Source organism: Sabethes cyaneus, chromosome 2 (genome assembly GCF_943734655.1).
Source record: "Sabethes cyaneus chromosome 2, idSabCyanKW18_F2, whole genome shotgun sequence".
Lineage (NCBI taxonomy): Eukaryota > Metazoa > Arthropoda > Insecta > Diptera > Culicidae > Sabethes > Sabethes cyaneus.
Window position 1 is genome coordinate 16,778,583 of NC_071354.1, and position 14,714 is coordinate 16,793,296.

Sequence of the window (14,714 nt, forward strand, 5' to 3'; positions counted from 1 at the left end):
TGTTGATGATTATTGAGCATAATGAAGACTAATTAATATTTCTTATTTTTATTGTTTAACAGCAAGATTACTGTTCCATTGATATTTTTTATAGCAAAAGCTCAAGCATAAGTCGTAGAAATGACGTCGATCAATCCAAATCTATGTCATCAAGATATCAAATTTTGTTTTCAATATGCTCTAAAATTTTGCTCGGTATACCCATCAAGTTGAAAAGCAATTTGCAGTTTATGAATCATGATTCGCATTTATGGATCGTGATTTAATTTCCACGATTTATTAGCGATGCAATTGGTTAGCCAAACGATTTGAAGCGATGCACAATAAGATTGATAGCTTTACTCACATCACATATTCATTAGCGTTGTGTGTACCTAACATTTTACAAACTTAATCCGTTTATACAAAAATCAGGTTGCACACGAATGATTTTTAAATAGGAATATCGTGCCTCTTGCTTGAATTGGAGAAACAATTCGTGATTCGTGGAGTGGAGAATAAACGCGCTATTGTTATTTTTTACAATGGGATGGTAACCAGCAGACTGGCTCCAAAAATACTTGTACGAGATCTTCATGCGTTAATTCACCAAATTAACAGTACCGGCGACAAGTTTTAAAAATATTGTCAGTAAACAACGTTACGAAGATATAAACTTAAAATTTATGAGATGGAAGCTTGAAAACTGCCTTCTACAGAATATTGGCTTCCCATGATAATTGCCAAATCTCTGCTATTATTCTTTTACCATCATTCACCGCCAAATACAGGACAGGAAATTAACAGTATCGACTTCAATTGACTAAGTTTTCATTTAGAAATACGAAAGAAAGATTTAATCTTTGGAATCTGATAAAAAACTTCACAAACCGAAAGGAAAGAATGCAAAGATATGGTAAAACAATGGATCCAACAATAATCTTTGATCGAAATTTTAACTCGATTGGACATTGTAGACGACTAATTTCCGATTTTCCTAGGTCCATATTTAAAATTTTACAGGTCCAATTCCTAAACTCCGGAGGATCAATTTTCAAGTTTCAGAGAAACCGTCAGTGCTTAGAAATCTCATATTCAATTTTTTCTGTCCTGAATTGAAGCAAAATACTTCCCACTCTTTGTTGTACTAGAAACAGATGAAATGAACTCAGCACTGCCAACCTGAAACCAATGGTTCGAGCGAGTCACTTGTGTTCATGTTCATGTTGTTCTCTACTTTCATTCATTCTCGACAATAGTTAATGAAATCAAATGTGAATCAATGATTCATTTTGAACTGCCCGCAACGACAAACGAGATTATAATAAACGTAAGCTTGAGTAGGTAAGTAGGATTTGCTTGATTTTAAAAATCAGACATTTTAAAAAACTAAGCTCTGAGATTAAAAATATCGGTTAAGAGCAAGAAAATTGACTTACAGGTTAGTCGAGCAATCATTCAGCACTGCCATTCATTAATGAATTGCTTTGAAGGGTAGCAAACTGAGAAAGACAAACACTGTCAGCAGTTCAGTAGTCATGTCCGTGTGGTGACAGATAAAGAGGCGTTTTATATTGGCCTCCATACAGGGCTGTCAATTTCATCGAGCATTGGAGACCATTTCCAAGTTTTGGAAGATTAATTTCCAAGTTTCAAAGGACCAACATTTTAAAATTTTAGAAATTTTTCATTCAAAACTTTAGAAAACAAATTTCCAAATATTAGTTGAATAATTCCCAAGTTTTAGAGAAAGATTCAGAGAAATTGCAATTTACAAGATTTGGAGAACTAGCTTCCAAGTGTTAGTCAGAGGCCCAACTTCTAAATATTATAGGAACAATTTCCAAGTTTCTGAGTTAAAAGTAAAGCCTTGGGTTTAAACGTCTTTCTAAGACTTGACCTTACACCACAATAGATCAAAGAACTGGTCGCAGTTGGACCACTGGTCCCCAACAAGGAAAAAAAAACTTGGCCTTTCGACACACTTCACAGTCGGCTGTCGGCTGTACAGGACAATTACGGGGCACTGTTTCTGACACTGACACCTACTGACTCTATCTAGCAGGCACCGCCTGACGACGACTGGCTTGTTTGACCAGCACCGGACCTCGAAGCAAGTTGGGCTCAGAGGCCCAACTTCCATATTTGAGGTGACCAATTTTCAAGTTCCAAGTTTTAAATTTTAGAGGACCAAATTCATAATTTCAGAGAACTATTTTCCAAGTTCCAAAGAATCAATTTATAAGTTTCAATGACCAATGACAATGATTTCTAAATTTTAGAGAACCAATTGAAGTTTTGAAGGTTTCCTATTATTTGAGGTTTGACTTCCATATTTCAGAGAACTAATTTCCAAATCCCAGAGGGTCAAATTCCAAATTTCAGAGAACCTATTTCCAAGTTTCAGGGAGACCATTTTTATATTTTAGAAGACTAATTTCCAAGATTTCGAGGTTCAACTTACAAGTTTCAAAAATCCAAGTCACAATTACCAGAGCGTCTATTTTCAGGTTTCATGTAACCAACTTCCCGTCCAGTTAGCATCGGGGTACGATGCTGGCCTAACAAGTCAGTCGTCGTATGTTCGAATCTACTGGCCGGTGCCGCTATAGAGTTAATAGGATCTTTGCATTAGCCTCGTAATTTTCCTGCACTCTAATAACCGGCTGCGAAGTCTGTCAAAACGGGTCAAGTTCTTAAGAACGTACCCATGGCTTTGCTGCTTTTGTAACCAACTTCTAAGTTTCAGAGGATTAATTTCGAAACTTTAGGGAACCAGACTCATAATTACATATAAGCAATTTCAGATTTTATAGGAATAATATCTAAGTTTCAGAGAACCAATTTCCAAGTTTCGGAGTAGCAATTTCCAAATTTTAGAGGACCAATTTAAAGTTTCATATGACCAATTTACAAGTTTCAGAGGACCAATTTCAGTGAACCAACTTGTAAGTTTCAGAGTACCAAATTCCGACCAAATTCATAACATCAGATAAACTATTTCCAAATTTTACAGAAACTATTTCCAAGTTTCAGAGGATCAATTTTAGAAGACCGATGCGGAGAGCCGATTTTTAAATTTAAAAACCCGATTAAAAGTTTCATAGGACCAATTCACTAGTTTCAGAGGACCAATTTACATGTTCAAAGTGACCAACTTCTAAGTTTCAGAGTACCAATTGCTAAATTTTAGATGACCAAATTTGTAATTTCAGAGAACTTATTTCCACATTTTAGAGAAACAATTTCCAAGTTCCAGAGGACTAATTTACAAGTTTCAGAAAACCGACTTGCTCGGAATCAGAGAGCTAATTTCCAAATATTTGGAGAACCAATTTGAAGTTTCATAGAACCAATTTACATTTTTCAAAGGAAAGGAGTTTCAGAGGTCCAATTTTTAAGTTTCAAGTGACCAACTTCTAGGTTTCAGAACACCAATTTCCAAATTTTTGAGGACCAAATGTTAGAGGAACAATTTCCAATTTATAGAGAATCAATTTACAGGTGACCAATTTAAATGTTTTAAAGAATCAGTTTTCAAATTTGAGTGAACTAATGTCTAGTTTTATAGAATTGGTTTACAAGTTTTACAGGGCCAATTTCTAAATTTCAGAGGACCAATTTACAATTGTTGAAAGACCCAATATCTAAGTTATAGGTGACCAACTTCTATGTTTAGAATATCAAATTCTATATTTATATAGTTACGTTTGCATAATTACAGAGAACCTACTTCCAAATTTTAGAGGACCGATTTACAAGTTTCAGTTTACAAGTTTCGAAGGATCAATTTTATAATTTAAGAGGAACAGTTTAAAGTTTCATAGGACCAATTTTCAGGTTTTAACCTAGTTTTTTTGCCAAGGAAAAAAAAGAAGACACAATTTTATCTTCAGACTTTTTCTTTCTTCTCAGATTTCTTTTGTTTTGTTTTTAGCTCTCCATAATTATGTGTGAACGTTTGCTTTCACAAAGTTTGCATATAGTGATACTTTTTCTAAACTTTGAATACATGTAGATTGACTGCCTTCACAATGATTTTATCGTAAATTTATCATTCATAAAGTACTCGGTATTTTTTCGGATGCCATAAACTTCAAGATTTTTAATTGCTTTTCATCATTTGCTGTTTTACTGAAGATTAAATCACTGTTAAAAAAATGGCTGTATAATTTACATAAAAGTGTACAAGCAGTTTCTCAACGCGTCGTTACCATTCGCTTAATTAGGTGCGCTGCATGCATAAGAGTTTACAATTTTTAAACAAAAGCAGCCATCACCATAATACCGCTTATAAATAACCATTACTACAGTACACCTCTGTTAATCCTAAGCCTTCTAATCCGATCATCTTTCAGTTGTTCAAAAAACTGCGCTTAGATTCCGCTGTATATCTTTTTTTTTTGCTGTTCATATCCTCTTTTATTACGGACTTTCCGACAGCCTAAACACGAGCCGAACGGATTAAGCAAGAGATACTGAACATGCACATGGAAAGTGCAATGTGCCTTTGGTTACTTCCTCCATCGTCGGCAAACTATCTACCACTGACTGGTGGTAAATGGCGCGAATGGTAAGCGGAAAATTTTGAAGATCTTCACCGCCGAAACGTTACAAGGTTCAGCAGTTTCTGTTTTTAAACTATATCCAACGTTTGCCACCCAATTTGCAGTGCGAAGAAAACAGCTCCATTTGAACGTGTGCCTAAAAAAACCTCAAGACCAGTCAACCAGTCAGTCAGGCAGCCAGGCTGGCAGCCAGCAACCGTTTCAAGGTTCACACCTAATGGTCAGTCGCTGCTGTGCTGCTTTCGATGGAGAAACCGAGAGTGCAAAATTAATGCAGCGCACGGAATGGAAACACAACACCCGCCGACGACCGATCAGCGGCGTGGCGGGCTTTGTTGACGTGCTCAAATGCTGTAGAAGTTTAATTACTGCATTCATCAGCAGATGAACTTTGCTGTTTAAGCTGCAAAACAGCTGAAGTATCTTTTTCCAAAATGATGTTGTTAGATGATAAATTTGTGTGCCATGATGAAAAAAATGGAAAAATTCCCTTTCAAATCTAATTGCTACCGGCCCGGCCGGTCAGTTCGGTAAATATTTTTCACATGCGCCTGCAGTCGGATATTATGCGAGTGCTGGGCGGGAGATGAGATGCGGAGCGTAATTGACGGCATGTTCGGACCATCTTCCTAATATTACACCGATAAATTTAACTGGGTCGTTCGCATTGATGCAATATTTGTGTACGTATGCTCTGCCTATGCATCCAATCGTGGCGCGGCGGCGGCAGCGGATATTTCTAACTCGCAACAAGTACGTACGCACGGCTGCCGCGGTTTCGCGGTCTGTTTTTACAATTCGTTGCCTTTCGACCGGTTTCCTTTGCCGCCTGCTGAAACCAACGTAGCGAACGTGTAGAAACAATTGTTCCCATTATATACATCCTTCTGACTGTGGTTTGCATAAGGGTCGTTCAACCGATATTTATCCTATGGCATTAATCTTTCGTTTGGGTACTGCATCATTCGTGCAATTTAGTCTAAATTACGTGATTATAATGAAGTTTGCAGAGATTCATAGTTATTTTTTCTTATCTACTTTACTTTTATCTGTCATTGTTCCACAGTTACGACCACTTATAAATATAATGGAAGATGGAAACTTTAAGGCGAAAACATGTGCTATATTGCACTACACTTGAGCAAACAGCAGAATGGTCAATTTATCTGGAATATTGATTATCTGCCAAAGCACTAGTCATCTTTCTCTACGGATGGAAACATTTCTTGGTTATTTTCAGCTATCCGAACCGGTCCATTAGTGTCATATTGTGAGCTGGTGTTCTGCCGTTTACACTCAAGAATATGGTTTCAATCAGGAAGCAGTGTATAAACATGTTTTCTATGTCATGTAACTCATCTACCAGATCACTACACAGCATCAATCATTTGTTAGTGAGTGAATTTAGATATTTATGGAGCTCGAAACCAGGAAACATTCCACCTCTCGGCGTCATCACCCCCAGCTGCTGTTGCTGTTCACTGTAATCAATTTTGAATTCTTGTTGGAGTGTTTGGAAATTACATACTTCGAGTCTTCCTAAAGCATCCACTTGATGCAAAAGCTCTTGGCAAACACATCAACGAGAGGTTTTTGACGTTGCACTTCAACCTGGTTTCGCGTTTCACTATCGCACACCAATTGAGAGGTTGTACATAGTAGTAGTTTTCTTCATACATATTAGCAATAATTCTACCGCGGAGGCATCTGCACACTTGAATACTTAACAGCCCAGAAAAGGAGCGATGACGAGCGTTTTCTCGATTCTCGCGTACTTTTTCCGAAGAAGAGGGCGTAGATTAATCAATGCTTAGACCGGTGACCGGTTCGAACTGGTGCTGTGTGGAGGTGTTCTGAAACGAGTTTTGCATCCGATCAGGCTCACATCGCGGTTTGCTCGATTGAAACTCATGGAATTATCTCGCTTGGTCGAGTTTGCGGGAGATTTATAGAATTGACTGCTTCTTTGTTTTGGTAGTGTTATTTAGGCGTTGATTATAGGATAGTTCAGCGCGAGAATGATGTTCAATTAGGCGGATAAGCATTAACGTTGCGCAGGAAAGTTGAAACAAATGGATTTAAAATAAGCTTACGATCATGACAAAGTGTAATTTCTGAATTTCTGCAACGATCATTTACTATTTCTTTCACGTACTTTTACCAGCTCAATTATTATTGAATTGATATAATTTGAACTACTGATTATCCATTTGACGTGTGCAAAAAATAGCTTTGATATTTTTTATACAAATTCAGGCAATATTTTCCTGCATAATTGAGTTTTTAAGTCTAATTTAGAGTGCATATGAAAAAAATTGGTATTACAGCTTTTTCAATTTACTTTCTCAAAAAAACTTTCTTCGGATGTCATTTATAGCAATATGAATGCATATTGTTTCTGAAGTCATCAATCAGGTAACTTTTATATAAGAAAGATTATGCACTCTTTTCATTAACCCTCAATTGGTCAAATACCCAATGCATGTGGTCGTCACAAACGTATTGTAACACAAAAAGTGTTGAAAATAGAGCTTTCAGTCTTCACCAAACTTGTTTACGTCTTCAAGAAAGATCTTACGAATTTCATGCTCTACGTACGCGCTGCGTGCAGTTTTTCACGCGTTGAAAAACACTGAAAAGCAGAGCAGACGCTAATTGGTTCGATTCTGGCTGAGTAATAAATACATTTTTCACGATAAGCGACGATTTAAATATCGAAATTCGGAGTTTTTCAAACTCCCGTCCCTCTCGCCTCTGATTGTTTGAGATTTATCGTCCAGTTTTGCGCTGATTCGGGACACGAAGAACATTAAGGTAGCCTGGAAATATCAAGAATCACCATGAAAAACATCTCTTTGCTCCAAAGTTGCGCTGCTCAAATGGATTTGCAACAAATCGTTTGGCGATGGGGACGACATGCAGAATCATCTTTTCGAGCTGGAAGAGCTGTTCGCGAAGCTGCTGTGCGTTGGTATCCCAAGCAACCCAGCTTGTTATAGAACAGTATAACATTACATATATCAGAACTTCTCTATTACCAGAAAAGCGCAAAAAAATGAAGTCTATTGAAACGACAATTGAAAGAAGTATGCATCAAGTTGTTTCATACCAATATAAAACGTTATTATAGCATAAGCTACAACTTGTTGTTCCAGTAATTCAAATTTAGTAATGGAGATATGATAAAAACTTCGTGTTAACATGTTGACAACTTAAAAACTCAAAAACAAACAATTGTTATTCATTTGATATAAGCTGTCACCTGTCAAATAAATTCACAAAACATCTCAATAATAATAATAAAAACATATGTTTTCAAAGTACGTTTATAGAAATGACTAGTTTCCATGAATATTATTTTCTAACTTGTTTTGTGTGTTACTTGGGATGGACTTGGGCGAACAGTTGATTGTTGCCTTCGTTCTTAGGAACTGGTCCGATTCGTTCGATACGTTGACGAGCCGGTCTGATGATGAGTAGAAACTGAGTAAGCTGTTAGTCTAAGTGGCAAAGAGATGAAATCCATGACCCTCAAGTGAGGCGATGAAAGCAGCATTCCCGAAAAAGAAGAAGTTGATAACGTACTATTTTTGCAAGAATTCTTCGAGAAAGTCCTGCAAAACACCGTGGTAACCGTGACTGACCAACAGAAAAATTGCGATCTTGCAAGGTGCTAGAGCTGGAAATATTTCCTGTCACTGGTGTCGATTAGCAATGTGTTGTTTGTTGCAATCCAAGACTGGAGATGAACCTGTTGTCAGTTCCGAAACCCATAGTACAGAGCTCTACGGTCGAAACGGAATACTATACGGAAACGGATGTTGGAGATGTTACATTGATCGAATGCTATAGGGAAAAAGCAATTGAAGTCAGAAGGTCTACTGGTCAAACGAAAGGTATCCCGGATTTGCGCTACAGCGAGGCAGTTGGTGTGGTATCAAGCGTTGGTCGTGAGCCTCGCGGCTAGAACGAATCCATCAATGACCCCAAGCATGAGTACTGAATGGCAGCAATGGACGAGGGGTTCATTCGTTGATGGAGAATAACACTGGGAGACAGTAGATCTGCCATACAACGATAAGCCTGTTGGATGGGAGTGCACGTGAAGAAGGCCGACGTCAACAGAAATGTCCGGTACATAACAAAGTTGGTCGCTCCTGGCTTCTTACAAAAGTACGAAACCGACTTTGATTCAATCTTCGGTCCTGTAGTTCGTCAAGTCACGTTCCGAATACTATTGAGCATCGCCGCAGAACCGAATTTCTTGTTTTGACGACGTCTTCAAGCAGTATTTTATCAGTTAGCTGAGCAGAGTTCGTCCTTTATCATCTACTTTGACGATACTCTGCTTATGTGCAGCAGCAAAGAGCTTCAAGAACCACCTGTAACGATGCTTCAAGTTGGGATGCCGAGGGGTCCTAAATTCTGATGAATCGTTTCATATTAGCAAAAGGATGAGAATTCAGTGGAACTACCAAGAAGCAACTTTTATCAAAGCCTGGAAGGAGGTTTGCTACATATCGCGAGGAATTCTCAATCTTGGGGCTTTGGGAACAAGACCAAAAGGGCACTACAGTATCTTGTTCACACACAAATTTTGTGGTGCAGCTTGGATCATCGAACGCTGCATCGAAGGTCTACTGCCACGAAGACTGGGCCGGGAACATGAAAGCTCGGTGTGCGTTGTTATGGTTGATAAATTGATGAAACTCTTGTGAAATATGAGTATCAAGCCGCTTCCAGATGACCAGTTCTAATATCGTTTGTGATGGCCAATGCATTGACGATGCCGAGAAGTGCATTTTTACGGAAAAGTTCATCAAAAAGACTATGATGTGGCAAGCGATTTGTGAGTGTGAAATGCTTTCGAAGCCACTCGTAACAACAAACTAATTAAAGTTGATGTTTAGATTCGTGAATGCTTGGACCTGTTACCCATGATTCGGGAACATGATGATCCAATACTGTTTTGACTATATTTAGCATCAATGTAATACGCAAAAGACGCGCTAACCTGGTACAAAGCCAATGGAGTCGAATTCGTACCAAAGACGATGAATGCTCCAAAGCATTCCGGGCCTAGGCCAATCGAGGCAGTGGATTTCATTGCAACTTTTGAAGAAGCCTGGGAAAAAAGTGCCCAAAACCATAGTAAAATTGTCGGCGCTGCAGCTGAAAAGTTCATTCATTGTAGAGAACATAAAACTAAAACAAAAACAGATTTTGCTCAAAAACAGCTTCTATTCTGTCATTTTAAAGTCATGCTCATTAAAGTCATTTCGAGACACCTTATAGTGGAAATAAATGAAAAAGATATCGTTTTGCGATCTCAAAGGTCACCAGTTCGCTTTGGATGACCACAGCAAAGATCTTGAGGGTAAACTGTGAATGTCCATCGAGTCTGCTAGACAAGTTTTTGACGTAGGACTACGACTCTCTGGAAGGTAGCTGGTATATAGGGTCATTGCAAAACCAATTCTTACCTGCAAACAAGTCCGGTTCTAGGCCAGAATCTAGGTCCAAACCACATATCACGAAATAATCAGCAAACCGACTGAACTGCTGCTGGACGCTGTCGTTCAGGCCTTTCGGTTTGCCATTGCTCTCCAGGCTGGTCGTTGAACCGGTCAGGCTGCTGGAGGCTCGCACTGCGGCCCCACCAGTATCGCCGGAGTCTTGCTGGGGTGCGCCGGCATGTCCGTTACTAGCGAGCCCATTGGAGGATTTATCGCTCATAATCGTGGCGTACACTACTGTGAAGGGGGATGGCAAAGCCTAAACGCCGCAACCGTAAGCGCGCGGTGCAATTTCGAGCTTCCAATGCACAATACCTCAATTCGGCAATCAGGGTTATTTACTTCATTTACAACTCACATAACATAATTTTTCATAACACATCACAACGTTCGAACGAATAGTGTAACTCCTCGCAGTTGAGGAGCTAGCAGTGAATGAAGGAGTAGTCGAAAAATACACTACACGCTCTCGGCTAGAGATGTACACAGCATGCACATAAGACAACAATCGGATGACCTTCTTGATCAAAACAGAATCTTCTTGCCGTTTCTTCTCTACACTTCAAACATCACAATAGAGAGCCATGAGCGAACTACCAACACACATGCGTAATATGTAGCATATAAATGCTATATTATTTCACTCAAACATTCACGATTTCTTTCTCTCCGCAGGGAAAGGATCCAACTTGGATAATTCAAGATCGATTTTCTTTCCTCTTATTTTTTCTTCGTTTTCTGTTTCGCTATTTCATCTTAGCAGCATCACTTTATCTGATTTATTGGTCGTTTTTCCAGCCTATGTATCACTCTCAAGGTATTGATATTACTCACATTCCATTACTTGCCATGTTGGCTAGATTTATTTTACTTTACCCTTTACGTGCACGCTCTAATATGACACAATCGATATTGTGTGACACCTGAACTAACGAGGCAATTCTTTTCTCGGTAGCCTACAATCACGATGAATTTAGCCTTTTTATTATCGAAATGCTGAACGTCCTTGATAGAATGCACCAATATTCCCTATTCGATAACTGATTCTTCTTTCAGTACCTATCATCTATCAAACTGCGTTGCGTTTACGGAACCACCCGCGGTTCGTCCACGGCAGAGGAAAGACAAAGATGTACTGAAGGCAAAGCAAACTACGCAAAGAGCAGTTACCCGTACTCTCATTCACTGCGCTAGGCTAGCTGACTGGCTGGCTGGTTGGCGAAACAAATACTACTATGAAAGTTATGCATTTTGTTTGGCGTCCTGTTTGACAGGTTGCCTTTGCGCATGTGTTGGTGTCATGGCAATCGAGACGAAGCGAAGTTGGCTGCGATTTGCAAACAGTAGAGTAGGTAGTAGTAGATTCTCGACAGGAGTAGAACGTCCAACGTCATTCGAAAAGTAATCGTGTTACATTCAAAGAGTTAGTCTAAATTTTTAAATATTCGTTCATAAAATTCCCTCCACTCCAGGATCGGCGTGTGCAAAATTTTGTGATTCCAACAAATAATACATCTGTCTACGGAATAGCTTTATTCGCTAGAGGTGTTGTAAAATTGACTATCCTTCTGCAGTAAAACGAACTACAACAACAACTACAAGCAACATTTTAAAGAGACTGCGGTTCTGGAACCATAATTAAGAATATTGGTTAAGTTTAACATGTTTTAAACCTGTAAACGAGGCTACTATCAAAGGTAGTGAATTTAAAAAGATTTATCTGCAGAAAACAAACAAAAATACTGATTCAAAATCGGATGAAATTCTAGTCCCATACCACCCATTTGGCATTTGGAAGAAAAACATACATATTTTCCAGTATTCGTCAGTCATAATTATACGAAACTAAAAGACTGCTTACAGTCTATTCATATTTTCATAAAATCTAATAAGAAACTGCCAGCATGTGCGTGATGACAAATACAAAAATATGATTTCTCTTCCTAGTCGCTTATAGATAATTTCAGAGCTAGTACTACGTTTTATAGCATGCTGGATATTTCTCGTAAACACTTCAAAACCGGCAAAGGTATACATTTGTTTATTAAGGCCAAAACCGAGAACCGAAACGTCTGGCAGTATAAAATAGCCGATTTCGATAGATAACCGACTGTACTGCCGAAAATCCTCACTAAAATTGTTTATAAAATTTAATGACGTCAGAATATAAGAGAAAAGAGTAACCATTAAGTATAAATTTAAAATAAAGACCTTTCTTTCGCAGATAGATCTTTTACCTCACTTATGGGGACTAATTATACTCAGAGTTCAAGTGGAGAGTAGTAGAATAAAATTGCAGCAGAAAAGTAGAATGAAATTACATAAAATGCAAATTATAGTTGGATGTTTCATAAGAATATTATCTGTTAAATGCCGCGACAAGACAGTTCAAATGACTTCTGGGTTGTAGATTACAATCGTGTTTAAATTCACTGTGGATCTTAAAAATATCAAATTTCCATTTCTTGTGAGCCATTTTTGTCAAACCATGATTCATAGATGAGTTTTAGCCTGGATATATGGTAACTTGCTTGTGTCATTAATGTTGCACTTTCCCTGTGCTGATACTTGACATAACGCAAGGTACCACATGGGAAAGCAATATCAATATCAGCAATATTGTCAGTTCGTAAATGGTCTAATAGGGAGGACAACCCCCGGGACGTCTTCCACAGCTGTTTTGACATAGCAGGAACCAGTGACTTTTCTTGTCATTTTCAATGTCAAGTATGTCATTCCAGTTGAACTGAATTCGGCAGAATTTCCAAGATGTATTCTTTTTAATTCGAGCATTTTATTTCGTACTAGATTTAGATAATCATAAGTTTTAGGTATAAAATGTAAGCGAAATTTAACTATTATTTTTGTGCAGAAGTAATGCATATTTTTATTTACAGACCCGATTAACTTTCAATCATGTATAAGAATTCCGGAACTAATTTCGCCTCTCTAAATCCGGCCAATATTAAACAGTGGTTGGATTCGTTTGACACAGTGCTAACGGATTGTGATGGTATACTCGTCAAAATCATATTAAATGTGTTCTGAATATTGTTGAACCTAAAATTGTAGGCGTTATCTGGGTAGACAACGAGCCGCTACCATTGGCGAAGGATGTTATTAATAAGTTCATCGACAATGGCAAACAGCTGTTTTTCGTGACCAACAATTCTACCAAGACGCGGCCTGAGTTCGTAGCAAAATCTCTGAAGCTCGGCTTCAATGTTGGTGTTGTAAGTTATTCCATGTCTAGTTCATTTTCAAAAAAGCAAAATTTGTACTTATTGATTATTTAGATTGCAAACTACAATGCAGAGAATCAATATTTGAGTACATGACAATTGCTTTTGTTGAGATAAAGTAGAATGAACCGGTTCACTGCAAAAATTACTGATAACAAACCACGGTGTCATGCTCATCCGCTTTATCGTTTAAGGAAAACATCATCTCTACTGCCTATCTGGCGGCCCAGTACTTGAAAGCCAAAAATTTTACCAAAAAGGTATATGTGATAGGATCTACTGGAATCACGCGGGAGCTGGATGCCGTTGGAATTCGGCACATCGGCATCGGGCCGGATAATCTACAGGGCTCCCTGGCAGAAGCAGTTCAGCAGTTTAATCCGGACCCGGAAGTCGGGGCAGTCGTTGTGGGTTTTGATGAACATTTTAGCTTCATCAAAATGATGAAGGCGGCTTCGTATTTAAACAATGCGGAAGTTCTGTTCATTGGAACCAACACTGACGAGCGCTTTCCGATGCCGGATTGTGTAATTCCCGGTACGGGTAGCATCGTCAATGCGGTCACAACCTGTGCCGAACGATTGCCGACGGTGATGGGAAAACCCAATAAATATATCTGCGACATCCTGGAACAGCAGTACAAGGTGAATCCGGCGCGTACGTTAATGATCGGAGATCGATGCAATACCGATATTTTGCTTGGAAAAAACTGCGGTTTTCAAACGCTGCTGGTAGAGACGGGAATTCATAAAGCTGCGGATGTAAAGCAGTACGCCGAGTCGGACGATCCCGAGACTAGAAAATTGGTGCCTGATGTGTATGCTAGCAAACTAGGAGATCTGCTACCCTATCTCTAAAGATATAGTTTATAGTAGATGCAGATTTGCTTAAATATCAGTAATTAGCTGAATAGAATCGCATTGAGCAGAGTTACAATAAACCCCTAGCTGCTGAAAAAACAATTTGTTATAAGTAAATACATCCAGTGTTTTAATGATAAAACAAAATATTGTTTGTTACAGCATCCCGTACAACACGATTCTGAAGAAATAGGTACATACTACTATTAATTTATGTTCTAATTGTAGTTAAATGCAACTTAACTGCTAGAGATAAATTCGGCGCTGGGTTATTTTATGTTTTAGCAAAAATTAATAGTTTTTGCGTGTGATCATGAATGCATTTCTCTTATGAAAATCTTTAAAAATCCCTTTTATTTTGTCCATAGACATCGTGGCTAGTTCTGCGAACATACTGCATTGTTTAATAATGATTGCAGCATTCAAATCGACTGCTCGTGGTTGTGCCAGATTTCCATGAACATGTTCCACGTTCCATGTTGTTTTGGACAAAATCTGATTTTTACGATTAATTAAAATGTATCTGGATCTAAGTCAAACGATGACGAT

General features: G+C 38.4%; 2 protein-coding genes across 2 annotated transcripts in view; one reads left to right on the plus strand and one right to left on the minus strand.

The window, feature by feature from the left end:
• The window catches only part of LOC128734429 (DENN domain-containing protein 5B), a 43,650-nt gene extending 32,490 nt beyond the window's left edge, over positions 1-11,160 (minus strand). The window contains exon 1 of the mRNA XM_053828628.1: positions 10,031-11,160. Coding sequence (XP_053684603.1) covers positions 10,031-10,283 — 253 coding nt within the window. The 5' untranslated portion in view covers positions 10,284-11,160. The remainder of the gene's footprint in view (positions 1-10,030) is intronic.
• A 1,661-nt stretch (positions 11,161-12,821) lies between these two features.
• Positions 12,822-14,310, plus strand: LOC128736041 (glycerol-3-phosphate phosphatase-like). Its single transcript, XM_053830525.1, has 4 exons — positions 12,822-12,903; positions 12,961-13,076; positions 13,136-13,296; positions 13,500-14,310. Exons 2-4 carry the CDS (start codon positions 12,980-12,982, stop codon positions 14,160-14,162), a joined length of 921 nt encoding a protein of 306 aa, XP_053686500.1. The 5' UTR covers positions 12,822-12,903; positions 12,961-12,979; the 3' UTR covers positions 14,163-14,310.
• The last annotated feature ends 404 nt before the right edge of the window (positions 14,311-14,714 follow it).

What these genes read in the sequence shown, in the direction of transcription:
- LOC128736041 (XM_053830525.1), top strand. Translation starts at nt 12,980, where the DNA reads ATGTATAAGAATTCCGGAACTAATTTCGCCTCTCTAAATCCGGCCAAT. An exon ending in AGTGCTAACGGATTGTGATG is followed by an intron (nt 13,077 to 13,135) that starts GTATACTCGTCA and finishes CTAAAATTGTAG; the next exon opens with GCGTTATCTGGGTAGACAAC. An exon ending in TCGGCTTCAATGTTGGTGTT is followed by an intron (nt 13,297 to 13,499) that starts GTAAGTTATTCC and finishes TTATCGTTTAAG; the next exon opens with GAAAACATCATCTCTACTGC.